The following is a 17652-nucleotide window of genomic DNA, read 5'->3' as shown; positions in this document are numbered from 1 at the left end:
GCCACAGAGGATCTCCCCGACCCAAATAGTTCCGGAGCCAAAGATCAGCTAGGAAGGTGCTTGCATCGGTGTTTTGGGATAAGGACGGTGTCATCCGTATCAAATATCTTAAAAAGAGTGAAATCATCAATCCTGGGGGTTATTCCAGCTATTTGATTGAGCTGGAAAAGGCTCTGAAGAAAAAACGTCTTGGAAAAGTGAGCAGTGGTGTTCAGTTCCTCCAGGACAATGCACCCTCCCACAAGGCTAATCAAACTATACAATTGCTGGTGGATCTGGGCTTTACCTGTGTACCTCACCCACCCTACTTACCTGATCTTGCCCCCTCCGACTATTACCTCTTCCTACATCTCAAAAAACATCTCAAAGGCAAATGTTTTCCATCCGATAAGGCACTCATTGTGGAGGTGGAGGGCTGGTTTGCACAGCAAAACAAGATCTATTTGCAAGGGTTAGAAATGTTGCAGCATCGTTGTAAAAAGTGTATGAGCTTCGGGAGGAATATGTTGAATACTCTTTTAAAATGGTTCTTCCAGGGAAATTTCTTCTTGGTGATTTCATGAACATTCCAGCCTCCCCTTGTAACAAATGATAATACTGAGGTACACGACATCACAGCTTAGCAAACCGATAATTAGACATTTTCTATCAAAATGTATTTTTCCGTACTTAATCAGGGTACTTCCGTACTTCTTATCCTTACTTAAATCAGGGTTCCGATACCCCAGCTCCCTCTATAAGATTCGTTGCGCCGGTACCACTTAACTCTGAAACATGGATATTTAGATAGAGAGTGCACTAGTTCCTCTGATATTGCTTTAACCACCTTTAATATATCTTATAGTTTTCGAGCTGGGCAGCCTCAAAGTTACACTTTCCTCGTTTTCGGCACCGCGTAATTTTAAAACAAGGCGGATTTGTCCTATATTCATATTTACTTTTTAAAAATTGTTTAGGTGTAAGGATTTCACCACTGTATTTTGGCTATATAATAAATGAACACTCTGTATTAAAAGAAGAATGCCAAAACACATATCTCTATAAAACTTTTAATGACATTATAGATAATTCTCACTTTCTGAACATATTTGACTTCAAGATTACCATTTTATTCTGGTAAATCGCTCTCAAATTTGCATCGAAACTCGCTTCTCATAAGATTTAGCAAAAAGTATTACGAATTGATACAATGCAATCTATGTAGATATAGATGGATCATTATCTTAATGATCTTAAATCCATTGCCAAAATGCTAAAATAATTCAATCAGTTGTGTTGTAGAAAAGTGTATAATGGTGATCAACACTAAGCTTCCCTACTATATAATTTTTCTGTGGTTTTAAGTTTCAATTAGATTTTCATCGGTAAGCTCTAATGAATGTTCTTACAGTTTTTTTTCTGTTATTTTGTTCTTTGCCTCAGTCGCATTATAGCGAAAAGTTGCAAAGTGAGATCGCGTACAACGAAGGATCTATGTAATCAATGATGTAACTAAGGGCCTACAGGACCTTTAATGCGGGGCGCTCATGAGAAAAGTGGGCTTATGTAAGTTCAGAAGACTAACTTTATGATGTTAGGATGTTAAAATCCACTTTTTCAAGTCTCATATTATCTCTTTTACATATGCATGGTGGTCCCATGAATCCTTAATGCTAATAATAATAATAATAATAATAATAATAATAATAATAATAATAATAATAATAATAATAATAATAATAATAATAATAATAATAATAATAATAGGGGAAGAAGAAGAATACGAAGGAGAAAACATTTAGAGGAGGAGAAAATAAAATTATTTGCTAAATGTAACACATGGTGTGCAAAGTGGTCAATTGTATCCTCAAACATGTTACAATTTTTAAAACTCCAGTTTAATCTCTGGTGCGCCTTGTATGAATTACAAATACGATACGAATCAAAACAAGTATTTTAGTGATATTTTTAATGTTTGAATATTTAAAATGTCACTAAAATTCAAAACGTTGTGGACGAAAATTCAAAAGGAATTTACTATATTATTATACTAGTGCATGTTATAACAAAATGTACTGGCCGCCGCAATAGACTTTCTCGTTTATAATTTCTTAAGTTAAAACATGTTATGGTGCAATCATCATTGAAATATTTATTAGTGAAATACGAACAAAATTATGAGGCGTCACGTTCATAACCTATATTGCGCCAAGGGTTAACCCTATATTGCGCCGTGTTAATCCAAATTAACAAACCATGTTGAGCGTGATACTTTGAATGTCATACCATAGATGTTGCCACTCCTGTTTTAAGTGGTTTCTTTTATGCCGTACCATCTGTTATGAACACTCATAATTACGTCTGTTGCGGAAGTAGAGGTTTTTCAGCAGTTTCTGTTGCAAGCGGGGATACAACGTGCGTGGATGCATTGCTTTGTTTATTTTTAAAGCAAGAGGAGTCGAAAACAGGAGAATTTTTCCTTGAAAAAATATTTTTCTAGAAGGTAAGTGTCTCTTGTTTATGTTAAGTGCTTGTAACTTATCATAGTAATTTCATTTTGTATTTTATTGTCCGAAATGTGTTTGTATATTCTGATTAACATTGAACAACTACGAACCTCTTTTACTAAGAATCAAAGATTTCTTCGATAGACCTAATGGAAAGTTTGAAATGTTTGTTTCTTACCTTCTTTTCTTTGAATTTTTTCATCTTAGATCTGGAAATTCATTGTCGGCTCATGCAAAACATTGTTGCATGCAGTGTATGCTTTCAATGTTGCTAACTCATGAATGAAAATAATCCGAAGTTGAACACGAAAAAAAATTACTAAACGTAACAACGTCATTTCCGACATCTTCTATTGATTTCGATTTTTTAAACCTCTCTCTCTTTCCTTTCTGTTACTCTTTTGTATTATTTACTGATTTATTGCTCGATAGATTCTTGAAGACTGTGAAAACTTTATATTACTTTTACAGATGAGCAAGAATATATTTTCGGAAAAACGACTCGCTCAGCCATACATACCGCCAGCCAACAATGAGGATGAGCAACTTCAGGTAAGCGATGATGATTTAGAAGGAGTTCTAGATTCAGATAATGAAAAATGGCGTCCTAAATCTGAAACTTCAAAAGGATCTGAAGATATGTTCAAAACTAATGTACTCGAGTATTTTGCTTTGATTTCATTGAAATCGATACTTTGAGATTAGTAAATTTATTGAATCGTTTGCATTTTTTTACAGATGAAACAGCAAATGCTAATTCCAGTCATTCTACAGCTACTGCCAGTCGTCAACTCCAATGGAATAGGATAACAAGAAATGATCCACCTCTTCAGGCACCACAATAGAAATCGCATTTGTCTTCTCCAAATGAAGTAAAATCTCCAATTCAATATTTTCGGATGTTTTAGTGTTGATATTCTGGAGTTGATCTTCATGAAAGCAATTTATATTCTAACCAGAAGAACCCCTATAAACCTTTGGAACTAATTAACTTAGAATTAGAAATATTTATAGGAACCGTAATTTAGTTCATGTTCATTATTCGTATACCAAGAACAAGATTGTATTGCAGTTCTTCTTGTAGAATTCGCCAAGTTGCTGATAACATGTCTTACGGTATTGTGTTTCACTAGAAAGAAAAAAGTTTCCTGTAATTCATACACAATAGGTGTGGCTTCAATGTAACCATGAAAGATATGTTAGCAAGTTCAGATTAAATGTATCGTGATTCAGCATACATTATAGTACGTATTGCTTACTAAAGCGTTATGAACATCTGCACAATACTATATGTGTTAAGAAAGTTTGTTACGTCTAGAAGCAATTTTGTATTGTATATCAATGAAAAATTAAACAAATAAGGTTCATAAGTGCGCAATGTTAATTCAAATACACAATCCTCCTGACGTCATATTTTAAATATGTGAGTCAAAATTTGTTATTAGTTAGTTTTAGATTCGCGAATGCAGTAAGAAAAACATCTAAATATTTTTTCGCGAAAACATAAATAAATTGCGCAATATAGGGTTAATTAATGATGATCCTTACAAAAGTTAAACGCATAGAGATGTTTTTGATATCGAATGAATGAAGTGGGAGAATCATTGCAGATGATATCAACCAATGCCATCGTGAAAGGAATCCTATCTCTTCCAACAGAATTCTATAAATATTTTTATACTATTTGTTTGACTTAAAGAAATTCATATTTGACCGTTTAGCAATTTAGCCAAACATAGATTTACTCCTACTGCTGTCCAACAGAATTCTATAAATATTTTTATACTATTTGTTTGACTTAAAGAAATTCATATTTGACCGTTTAGCAATTTAGCCAAACATAGATTTACTCCTACTGCTGTTTTTTTAGTTATAACTCCTAATATCTTTTCTGACGTTTAGTTCCAATTTCAATCCAAGGTGGGGTAATTGGGTCGAATAAAAGCTTAAGTATATTACATGGCCACCACATTCTGGAATATTAGGATAAATCACGGATTATGAGGATTGCAGGAAAATAAAAACATATCAGAAAAAGTCATCATGCATTTTACTTAAAATGTCATGGAAAGTCAGGGAACTTGAATGTGCAAGACTGAGTACTGTGTGTAAGTATAACATTCTTTTTTCCAATCTAACATTATTTCCCCTCTATAAGTTGTACAGATTGACATGTGAGGAGGACCACAATGATACAGCATTTCCAGTGATGACAGTGATGCAATGTTGCTATTTTGTGCTAACAAGGAAAGTACTTGATCTCGAACGGGTGAATACGCACAAAAAGTTAAGCATGTGTAATGTTAGCATCTCGGAAACAAACAGTGATGTCCACTTTTCTGCAACATGGTGTAAACGTCCGCAAGAGCAGGACAAAGTAGAGCACGTGCTATAACTATAGGGCGTCTATAACTTCTGACCCCGGGCCATTTTTGCGGAAAAGGGTTGGGTGGATGGAAACATCAGTGCACACGTATCCTATCAGTTTTAAGGGCACATATTTTGAATGAACAAATTGTGTTATAATGTCCTCGGAGGGTCCTAGGCACGGTTCAACAATAACTTTCAAATGGTAAGGAGGTCAAGTAGTATATCGTTGGAAGGACATTGTGAAAATAAACAACATGAAGCATGTCCCGAGTCTCTACGTTGTGTACAAAATCGTACGAAATCAAAATGTCAACACAGTTGTCATGAAAGAGTGTGACCACTATTTTACGTAAGGTGCGCATATAGACTCAGGACTAGTTGCAGCTTCTTTCCTTTCACAATATTATTGTCAAATTTATTGTTGAACGTGGGCCCTGTCTGGGACCCTGGGACACAAGTTTTTCATTCAAAATGAGTGCCCTTAAAACTAATAGGATACGTGTGCACTGATGTTTCCATCCACCCAACCCTTCTCTGCAAAAATGGCCCGAGGTCAGACATTATAGACACCCTGTAATTATGGCACGTGCTCTACTTTGTCCTATTCTTGAAGACGTTTACAGCATCTTGCAGAAAAACGAACATCACTCTTTGCTTCCGGGGTGCTAACATTACACATACTTTCCTTTTTGTGCGTATTCATCCGTTCGAGCCCAGATACTTTCCTTGTGAGTGAGTAAGGTACTGTCTGTGTATGTAATTTATTTGTATATAGTATGATAATATATTTGTATTTCTGTATTTACATGTTCTTCATATATGCATCACTTATAATTTTATTTACTCCTAATTTTAATTTATCTCCTTTTGTCAGGAAAAGAAGTAGCTGAGATGGCGTCCTAAATTTTATATAAATAACAATTACTCATATTGAACATAACAGATATGTAAATGGTAATTAAAGGAGTATGTTGGACGGTTATGGGGATGAAGCAGGCTGTTAAAAATGTGTATGATAGAGCTTACCCCATATCTTCCCATTTATATTTAAGAATTTATGTAAGGGAAAACCAAGAATTTGTGTCAGTGAAAGTCGGGGAAGTATGTGGGAACCCTGTTTCGGATTCTATATATAGCAGTCATTTCCAATTGAATACTCTATGGCGTCACAGTTTTCAGCTATCATATTCTTTAAAGTGCACGAAGAGGAGAAAGAGCAGACAAGAACACTGACATTAAATTAAAGCATTGGTGTCATACAAACTCGAATATCGTTAGCGTAGTCGATGATTTCGTACGTTCGTACTACACGTAAACCCATGACTACGCGCAAGTGCAAATGCTGTGTTACTCTATTCTCCTATTTCATGACCCTTCCGTGCTTTGGGGGGCGCGGTGGCTCAGTGGTAGAGCGTTCACCTCTGGTGCTCGGGGTCCTTGGGTTTAAAACCTGCTCCCACCAAGTGAACTTTGTGGTGGACAAACAATGTGCTCGTGGGCTTTCTCGGGGTTCTCCCGTTTCCTCCCACTTTCTTCATTCCACCATTTCACTCATCTCTCATCATCACCGTTTCCTTTAGCCTAACCTGCATAACCGTGGGACGTAAAACTTAAAGATTTCATTTCATTTCCTTCTGAGCTTTGATTTAGTGATTCTTTCTGCTTTTTAGTCTGATTGTATAAGTGCGATTGAAATTGACTACTGTGTAGCATCGGAGCTGGAAGGGAAATGGATCCTAATCAACCAATTAAAGCTTCGAGCTTCATTTTGTTGTTGTTGATGTTTATAGTTCTTCTTCTTATTGTATAGTTCTTAAAGAAATACTATTATTATGTAAATTACCTGAGATTGTATTTCGCTGATTGAATTATTTGGAATTGCAGTGCCTCTAAACTTTACAAAGTCTTTCATCGTAGATATATTGAGATTTCCTATTGCCATTGCATATTCTAGGTAGAGGATGTTCTTAGTACCTGATAATTTTCCAAATGTACTGCAAAAGAAGAAACGTTAATATTAATACTGTGTGCTTGTAAGTGATGTGTACAACTTCCTTTCCCAATAGCATGAATACTACACTACGTACGTTCAATTAACTTTCGGGACTACCAAGAAATAATACATTTAACGACGCCAGAAAATTTTACTACCATGTTAGTTTTCAACATACGTCCCTTCCTAAGAGAGCAAATCGTGGAAGCGGTTGTAGAGGCTGCTGAACGAACTATCAAAGTTATTCATCGGAATGCTGTTCAGCACCCGCCCTTATGTACCCTCAAAACGCTCCCTTTTAAGGACTGACTTGGGTTAGGGAAGAGCATGAAGCCTAATGGGATCAAACCAAATGATTACGGGATGTATTCAAGAGTTATGACCATTCTTTTGACTGAAAATTGACGCAGAAGAAAATGTGTTGGCCCGCACCAGTTTTCTTGTGCGTCAGCTATTGGTTGAAAGAAGGATCATAGTCTTTGAATATCCTCATACTTACCTGATTTACCATCATTTGACTTCATAGTCTCCCTTAAGCTCCAATCTTCTCTCAAACAGGGGCGTTTCGAAGATGCATTGATTCAAGCTAGTGTGGCGACGGTGATAAACAAAATTGCATTAGATGACCTTCACGACTGGTCCCTTGAGCATATGACGAGGAAAAGGATGTATGTAAAATATTAACGTGGTAATATTTTTTCTGACATCGTTAAGTGTATTATTTCGAGATAGTTCCGCAACTTATTGAGCAGTGTATACATGTATTCTCTGTTGTACGAGAACTAACTGACAACTACGAAATTTTGGTATCCTTGCACTAATTCGGGATTTTGGCGAGTGGTGACGTTATTTGATTCGATTACAGAAATTGTGTCTTCACAGAGAAGGATATGTGTCTTTCGGCTTACAGAGTTAAAAATCTGTAACATGAGTGCAGCGAAAGCTCAAAATAGTGTCCACCGAGAATCTTGAACATAATGTAGCATCTGCACTAAGTGGAAGAAGAAGTTCAAAAATGTAGGAAGTGTTTTAAAAGCTACATGGAGCAACATGCGCGCCGACTACGTGGGTGCCCCGGGGCTTCGGCACCCACAAGAATTTTAGTTTGGACCCGGGTTTGAACCCGTTTCTCTTGCGTTTAAATCAGCAGTATTGTCGACTGAGCTAGGGCAGCCCTAATTTATCCTTATAATACCGGTATATTTTACTTTACCACAGGGACAGCCGTTTATGATAATGTTCATAAAAGATTTTAACTAAAAAACTATCAAATGTCGGGAGTTCCCTGAAAACATATAACACGTTCCGACATGGATATGCACCAACATAAATTTTGGAAAGTCGGCGCCATTGTGGTGCAACAGATCTTTCACTCTAGAAGAATATGCTGAATGGGTTCGTGAAGCACAAGTAAGTTAATTCGCGTTAGCAATGGTGCACATATGGAGACGTATTGGTTATATTCTTCATAGTTTCTACTTCTACTGTATGTTTGTAGGATACGACTTCTTTGTTCTATATATTTGAAATTGATTAACTAATACAATTATGTTAGAAGCATTTTTCAAACCTGTTATTATTATAAGACCCTGATTCCTTTTACAAAATGCATATACACACATTCAAATCCATATTTTGAGTGCTAGTGGATATTCTAATAGTATTTGCATAACTTAGCACATTCTTGAAGTTAGAATGATTGTAATATTTTTAACGTCGCGAATCAAAAATTTCGCGTGTATTGGACATTCTTTAAGAAAGTATTGTTCCTAGCTATGAGTGGTAATACTTTTTTCTAACAAATATTTAAACAAAAGAATTCTTGTCACTTTCACAAATACTATTATCATACATAGACTGAGCAGTGGGGATGTTAATAACGACTTTCGCCAATATCTGACATTATACGTCAAATCTCTCCATAATTTCTTCCTTGAAATTTTTTCACTTTTGCAGTGTCTTGTAAATGTGTACTAGTCTGTGTTGTACAGGGTGTCTCAAAAGCTACTTTTCAAATTCACTATCACATGGCAAGACTTATAATTGACATAGAGAGGTGAAGTGAGAGCTATCAACTCAATATTTTTAGTTGACAATGAATTACTTCTTACCTTTACAGATAACAAAAACAATAATTGAAAAAATGTGTCTGCATAGTAAAAGATACTACGTATGGCTTGGTTTGTTGAAACCAACTAGGGATAAAAAGTCCAATGAAGTTTTAGAACGCAATTCGATAATTTATCATGTTGGTCTTCCATAATGTAATGGAACAGCAACTTCATGTAGACAGGCAGTTCAGATTGAAAGTATCATGTAAGTAGACCAAGAAAACGTGAAGAAGATATAAAACAATTCGACAGGCTTTTCAGTATTCACCACGACTTCTATTCATAGACCATTACAGGAGCTGCAAATCTTTGTCATGACAGTACGCAGAGTATTCTGAATGCGCCTTGATTTTCTTCCATGAAGATTGCAATTAGTATAGAAGATCAAACCAAAAGACTGATCAAAACGCACATAATTTACTAGGGACATTCTTGCAAATGTAAATAGAGGTGAATATTTTCTAAAGAAATAGTAGCATTTTTAAATTAATCCACCTTTCATGTATGTAGGCAAGCTAATAATCATAAACATCTCATCGTATGCTGTTTCATCATAATCATCAACTAATTCGTATGCTGTTAGGAAGGTGATATTTGACATCAAATTTAGAGTTTAGTGCTGCATGCTAGGTGATCGCATTATAGGGCCATTCTTTTTAATGAAAAAACAGTTAATGGAGCAAATTACCTTTATATGTTGGAACTAGTCCTGATGCCACAATTAAATAACCTGTAATCACGTGTACTCTTACAGAAAGACGGTGCGCCACCGCTTTGGGCCTGAGATATTTTCTGGCAGGAATTTCTCACAATATTATATTGGGAGAGAAGGTAATATTGCCTGGCCAATTACATAATCTGACATTAGAACCCTGGACCTCGTTGTATGGGTTATATCAAGGCCATATTACACAGAAGGCCCGTTCTTGATATGGATGTATGCGGCGCAGAATAACCTACGTTGTCATTACAGTTGACGGTGACATGCTACAAGGGATTTAGACAAAGTTTGAATATCGATTAGATGTTGTACGTGCCATCAATGATAAGAATGTGGAAATGGGTTTGAAGTAAGAGGAAGAATCTTTTTTTTCTGAATCGAATAAAGCTTACTTTGCTTCTCTGTTCATCATAAGTCATGCCATATTACAGTGACGTTGTAAATTACTTATGGGACACCAGGTACATTAGCTCCAGAATTTGTATAAGTACTGTATGTTGTGAGTATGACTAAGGAGGAATGTAGTTGAAGCTTTATATTAAAGGAATGCGTATCAGCAAAAGTGACTACAGATCAGTTGGTAAATTGTTTTCCGCCTAACATATTCAAAAGAATTGAAGTGTCAGAAGTTTCAACTTGGACAACATTCTAAAACACTCCAAATATCAAATGAAAAGAGAAGAACAACTTACCACAAAGGCAGCTACTTCTTACTGAGATAAAACCCAGGTCTGAGATTAACACATTTTCAACCAACCTTGGTAAGTACCTTATATATTTGTTTACTCTTGACGTCATCATCGTTATCAGCGACCTCAAAAACCCGAGAGTACATAAACCCATGCAAATTGCACTCTGTTTTCATATTTTAACCAGTTGTTAGGATTCTAACCCACTGTGCAACATTGCCATCTGTTACAAACCTTAAGTCTCAGCTTTCACAAGATACCGAATATCTCTGTCAGTACGTGACTTATCGATCTCGCATAACTACGCTACTACTCCTCATGTTTTACCACCTTACATTATAGGTTTCTAACCATACAGTACTACTGACCTTTTCCGAGTTATTGTACCTTTCTCAAACTCAACTTTTCTCTTCTGTTGATGGCAATACTGTTCAGCTGACCCTTCTAGACTTAGAATCAGCTTATACACTTCTTGTCAGTATTTAATTTAAGGTGTACAAAATGTTAGTACTCCCTGTATTCGCCGACGGCGTTTGCATATGTTTCACTTATTTCTCGAAAAGTTTGCAACACTGATCTCGTTTACCATATCTTTTTTTTCTTTATTTTTATTGTTGCTTCCAATGATATCCAATTTAGGCCATTTAATTTACAAAAAAACTTTTCTTGGGTTGGCAACACTGTTCATCCGGTGATGTTCTTCAATACACGGGCAGTTGTGGTTCTGTCTCTAGTTGTCTCGTGCAAAGTTTCTTTTCTCTGTCTCTTTTAGTTCCTACGTTATCACGGTTGAAAATTCTAAATTATATTATAATGTGGAAACGTCATTTCATGACTTTGTCGTCAAGTCGGCATGGGTTAACGTTCCTGCTGCTATTTCATTAATGTGTATTTTGGGTCATATAAAATACAGTTGCGGGTGTGCGAATCGCAACACGAAATTACCCAAAATAAGGGACTCCTAATATATATAATGGATAGAACATATATAAGGCTTATATATTTGCACTTCTGAGTAAATAAACCGCACGGAGACAAGGAAAAGTATTTCAGGAAACCTAGTGTGGAGGAACAACATTAATGACAGACAAACAAGAACATCATTAGCGTAGCTGGTGATTTTACAAGCATACTACTCTTTATTTAATTATTGTACATTCACTGGCAAAATTTGCTTATTACACTCTCGTAAATCATTTCCTCCCGCTTTTAATCTCAACACGTTTCCATCACTTATTTCTCTGGTTGTAAAAGCGCGTTTCTGCTTCATACATGTCCGGCCGGTAATTACTATTTCAGTGTAATTAGCCGTTTGTGCCTTACACAGAATCGTTTTTGGTGTTGTATTTAAGAGCTTGACCAACGCAATGCTAACTTCCGTATTTAGTAACACGTACGTGAAGTTAATAATGATTTATATGGAAAAAGGCTAACTACAGATCTTCAGTAGGGTTGTCCAAACACAATAGGAGAAACCAATAGGCCTATAAGAGAAAAAAGGACTCACTTAACTTGGTTTCTCCTTGGACAACCCTACAAAAATTTAAGGTTGCACAGTAAAAAATGAGGTTTGAAATAACACAAAATTACTAAAACTTTAGCATATTACTTGTGTGTCAATTCAACACCAACACATCGCCTTCAGAGCATATCAGAAATACCTTGTTATTGGCTGTGAGTATTTGCATCGTTTTTTATTGTTTGGTATGAGTGAAGCTTTGCGAAATAATTTTGAATTTATGGGAAGAGACTAATAACATTCTATAAGTGATCGATTACAGAAAGCATAGAACATTATTCGTTACTTGGCATAAGTGCCAATATATTTCGCAAAGCTTTACTCATATTAAACGATAAATACCAATGAAAATTCTCTCAGGTAGTAACGATTTATTTCTGATATGCTCCGAAGGCGATGTGCTTCGTGCTGAATTAACACTCAAGTAACACCTTAAAGTGGTAGTCATTTTGTGTTGCTTCAACACCATTTTTACAGTGTGCCTTATATATCTATAAATCGTTGTTAACTTCACTCAAGTGTTACTAAATATGGAAGTTAGCATCACGTGTTAGTCAAGCCCTTAATACAACGTTAAAATGACTCATAAAGTCCCTTTAAGTTATTCGAAACATCTCTCATCGATAACTTGACTGTTAGTATACGTATAATCAACCAAAACTTTTTATTGTAGTTTTATCTTTCATTGCACTCAGCCACGTGGCTGTTTCATTATATTGTGTACTATTTGACTATAACATGAAAATTTGCTAACTGAACTTTAAAAACTTACCGTTTGATGTACTTCTTGGCGATACGTTTTTGTGCCAATGGATCAGCACATACGGTGATTGCAGGTCTGTTAAAAGCCCAGTCATTTCTGTTTCGTTCAATTGTCAATACCGTCGGATTCTGTTGATATTTTCTCCAAGATTCCATAATTATTACAACCGTCACAGCAATTCCCATTGTAAAAGCAACAATCCAAAGGAATCTGAAATATATTGAAAGTTGACGAGTGAATTAACAAGCGTATGTTGATGTAAATCAATTTTTTTGGGGTAGAGAACTGAGAATACATGAACTTGTGGAACTGGGTTGTTCTTTGGCAAGTTTAATTTTGGGATAATGATTTAAATAACATGAATTTTTGATGTACTCGTATTTACTCAGCGATACCTGGCAGATCACTTGAAACGCAGATTGAAAAATAATTATGTCATGGGCTTTCTGTTCAATCATTTCTTCTCGACGTAGAAAGTTTATTCTCTTCTCTCATTTTTCTAGTGCATCTTTTAAAATCTCTTTTCTCAAACAATTTTATAACCAGTTCCTCTTTAATTTTGGAACATAGCTAGCACCTACCTCGAACTAAGGTTTTCTAATAGCACTTCGATCATCATAAGATACTTTCCTGAGGAGGAGAGGAAAAAGTGAAAAAAAAGAGAAAACCCATAAACACGATATTGTACACCACAAAATTACTTGGCCTGAAATCGTATCCGGGATCCGACGAACCAGAGATAAGTGTTCTATCACTGAGGCATTTTTTTCTAAAATAAAAGAAAAGTTAATTAATGAATTGAACATTCCCTAAGTAACTTTATTCCCTAAAAAAATATTGTAAACTAACCCACTATGTTGTGTAAGTAAAAGATGAATGTGTCTAATAATCATACATAATTCACAACTTATTGTTGGAGACTTACGCTAATTTACTAGAACATATAGTTTTGTAGGTGATTTTAATTTAAAAATGAATTTAGTAGACATCGTAAAACAAGACTTATTCATGTAAGCAAATTTGTAAGAGCTGTGTGAGTAAACGTAGTGTAGAAACTCCGAATTTACCTCCATAACGATAATTATCATGTTGGACTGGTTGTAGTGAGGATCCAATGTAATTCGACAAATAACCAACTGTGCAATTGAGTCTCAATATGATTGTATGGCTAAATGATGAGCATATGATGAGTGTATGATCAGTGTGTAATCAATGTATGATCCTGAGTATTGTTTCTTCTTGCCTTTTTAAAGAAGGGAAGAATTAATGACGTGGGAACAAGAAAATTCACTTGAATCCACTTCTGTCTGAGAAAGGAATTCACAAACATAGGATACTAAAATATTCCTGCATTCTGACAGTTGTATTAATAAGTAACAATGATTGGTTTGTGTAATTTCCAGCTCAATATAAATGTTTTCTCAGAAAGAACAAAGGATTAAGATTTAAACAATACTGGTACGTGTAGCATTGTATCAAAGATTATTTGAGCAGAAACGCCAAGCTGTTTCCCTGAGACATAATATTACTTAAGGAAAATCCGTTCTTTCAACTCTTTCCACTTTTAGGAATTAATTAAGACCTTTATTAACTTGAATATACATTTTAAGTATCATACCACATCTCGATTTATGACTCAGTTCTTTAAATATATAGCATATACCTTTCAATGCAACTTCGACCTTTGATGCCTGATTCAGGAAGGCCATGAAACTTGGTATTTTTCAGGAATAACCTTGTATAATCTGATATTTCCTTCTCCATATTCAGTGCAAATTATTTTGTAATGGCACTTAAGGAACCTATTTAAGAAAAGAATACTAAAATTTATTGATAATATTCACTTGACCCAAAGGAAATCAACGTGTGCATTTATAAAAGAAGCAATTTACATAAATTTATAATTACTAAATTAGTAAATCACTCGCTTATATTATATAACAACAAACAATAAATTTCAATGTCGTTAGTATTCAAACGCAAAGCACAAAAAGAAATTGATACCAGTCACTGCTTAAAAGTACAGCTTTTTTCAGATGAGAAGCAACATGAGCAGTAGCCAATTACACATGGCCGCATAGGTTCTGTTGTTTTTATAATTTGGGGTGTTTTATATGTATTTGAACATGTTGAAACCGAAACTGGCACTAGTTTTCTCATATCACGTAAGAATTTCTTAGAATTCACGATTTATATATGTTGATTGCGTTATGCATATTTAAGCATAATTCAACTGATTGACGCTAGATGTCACCAGTACGTGGTCAAATTATCTAGGCGGTAATAAAACTGAATGTGTTTTAAATGTAAGGAAGTTTAATTAAATTAACTAAAATTTTGCCTCCATGAATATTTAAAATATTTCTATATCAAACCTTGTTATCTCATTTCAAATAAATTTCATATTTAATTATCGCAAATCTTAGATGTGCTTCAATATTATGAAATGTTAATATCTTACCCTACTTCTGATGCAATGCACCACGAAGCCACTCTTCGTAAGCCCTCTGTTACTCTCCGACATTCTCCACTCTCCCTGCTCTTTACTTTGTATTATCATGTTCTTCCGCCAAATAGTCCCGATTTACTACTTCTAGAAGATTTTCTCGTTCCTACTCCACCCCCATACATCACTCCTTCATATGTTGCACTGTGACCTTCCAATACTAATAGGGCTCCCCCTCGTCTTCATTGCGTCCAGAGTAGTCCCTGGACAGAAGATAACCTACATTAGTCTCTCTAATCCTGTTTATGTTGTGTTGTGTTGTCAAGTGCACCTCATGCATTCATCTTGCATCACTGCTTTGCTATCACTAATGTCATAATGAATTGAAAGACAGTATTCCTATCCTTTCCTGATGATTATGGTTAACGGCCATAATGACCTGTACTTAAATGCACTTAATAATAATGAAGATTATATAGAACCTCCTTGCCCCTCGAAAATACCCCCAAATCAAAAGTGAATAGTAACTTCACATCCCAAATAAAGGGCGTAATCCTTTGGGTGGGTGCTAGCTATGGCTAGCAAAAAAAAAGCCCTAGTTCTCTTTTGTAGTTCGTTGAATACTGTGTTGCCATGGCATCTCGTGGTTGTAAGAATAGACCAGATTTATTTTGTTACATCTTTGGTAAATTTGTTCCACACAAACAGAGACAAAAAATGACAGATTTTGTAAGAAGGGCATATTTCGCATACTTCCGTATGGAACTTGGAAATCAAGATAAATCGTGGACTCCACACAAGCTGTGTAGATCTTGTGTGGAATCGTTACGGAACTGGAGCACTGGAAAGCGGTCATCTATGCCATTCGCAGTACTAATGGTGTGGAGAGAACCCAAAAACCACAGCAACGATTGCTACTTCTGTTCCGGTGAAATTGTAGGACACAATACTCGAAACAAGACAAATATAGTGTATCCCAATATTCCCTCTGCAATGAGACATGTGCTGCACGGCCTAGACTTGCCTGTTCCGACACCTCCATCAAGTCTTGAGTTTGTGAGTGATCCTAGTTCGTACAGTGATTCAGTGGAAAATAGTGAAATAGAAGATGAAGTTTACAACCCCCTAGAGGATCTCGTGACCCTATACCACTCACTCAGCGCCAGCTCAATAATATAGTTAGAGACATAAATCTGTCTAAAGAATCTGCTGAACTTCTTGGTTCCAGACTTAATGAAAATAACTTGCTGGCCTGTGAAACATTTTCCTGGTACAGATATCGGGAAAAAGAATTTGTGCAGTATACCTCAAAAGAAGATTCTGTCGTGTTTTGTTGTTATGTGTCAGGTTTGTTGATCAAGTTAAATTTCCCTTACCTTTCTAGTGATAGGGGATTATTCATTGACTGGAATAAAACAAGTTTAAAATTTGTTCTGTTATATAATAGAAATAAGTTCCCCTCTGTTCCTATTGCTCACTCTGTGTCACTGAAAGAAATATATGACAATGTGCAATTTATTCTTAATAAAATTAAATACGAGGTACATGGTTGGGTGAAGTGTGGAGATTTTAAGATTTTGAGCATTGTACTTGGGTAACAAGGTGGGTATACAAAAATTCCATGTTACATCTGTGAGTGGGATAGTAAGAAGGGGGGAAGGAAACAGTGGCCATTACGGAAAACACTGAACGCGGGATCAGAAAACATCATTCAATAAAATTTAGTCAGTCCTGAGAAAGTTATACTTCCTCCCCTTCACATAAAATTAGGATTGATGAAACAATTTGTTAAGGTACTCGATAAGGAAGGCGAATGTTTCAAGTTCATACTCGACAAATTTTCTTCACTTTCATGTGCCAAAGTGAAAGAAGGCCTCTTCCTTGGCCCAGACAGTAGGAAGTTAATAAAGGATAAAAACTTCGAGGCAATAATGACTAATGCTGAAATGGATGCTTGGATAGCATTTAAAAGCGTGGTGGTGAACTTCCTGGGAAACCACAAAAGTGCTGATTACAGAGAAGTTGTTGAGAATATGTTAGTTAAATTTCAATGCAACATGAATCTCAAGTTGAACTTTTTGCATTCTCATCTTGATTACTTTCCACCAAATCTCGGAGATTAAGTGAGGAACAAGGCGAACGGTTCCACCAAGACATGAGGGATATGGAGAAAAGGTATCAGGCACTTTGGAGTGTTAGCATGATGACGGATTAGTGTTGCACATTGCACAGAGAAACTTCAGAAGAAATAAAGAAAGCTTATAAGAGAAAGAGTGCTAAAAATGTGAAAAATAAGTATGTTATATGACTGTGTTGATTTCCATTTTACAACGTATATATTTGTGTATATATTTCCATATTATATGTATATATGTAGTAAACTGTATGAGTAGAGAATCTTATATTCTTTTCTTTGTCTGTCTGGATTTACATTAAACAAAACATGTTCAGTTATTTAGTATAATAACCTCTTTAGTCTGGTAGAAGATAAGAAATAAGGTATAATAAATCAGTATTGAATATGAAGGCCCAAATTTTGACATTGATTTGTAAG

At 35.5% G+C, this 17652-nt stretch overlaps 1 protein-coding gene across 1 annotated transcript in view; it reads right to left on the bottom strand.

Annotated features, from left to right (window-relative positions):
- The window catches only part of LOC145668725 (uncharacterized), a 56305-nt gene extending 41889 nt beyond the window's left edge, over positions 1–14416 (bottom strand). The window contains exons 1-3 of the mRNA XM_081736884.1: positions 14316–14416; positions 12662–12862; positions 6700–6850 (exon numbers count right to left, since the gene is read on the bottom strand). Of these exons, the coding sequence (XP_081593010.1) occupies positions 6700–6850; positions 12662–12862; positions 14316–14416 (453 nt within the window). The remainder of the gene's footprint in view (positions 1–6699; positions 6851–12661; positions 12863–14315) is intronic.
- Positions 14417–17652: the final 3236 nt, after the last annotated feature.

Source organism: Thermobia domestica, chromosome 1, assembly GCF_964235325.1.
Source record: "Thermobia domestica chromosome 1, izTheDome1.hap1.1, whole genome shotgun sequence".
In the NCBI taxonomy this organism is placed as follows: Eukaryota; Metazoa; Arthropoda; class Insecta; order Zygentoma; family Lepismatidae; genus Thermobia; species Thermobia domestica.
This window is presented reverse-complemented; position numbering and strand designations above follow the sequence as displayed.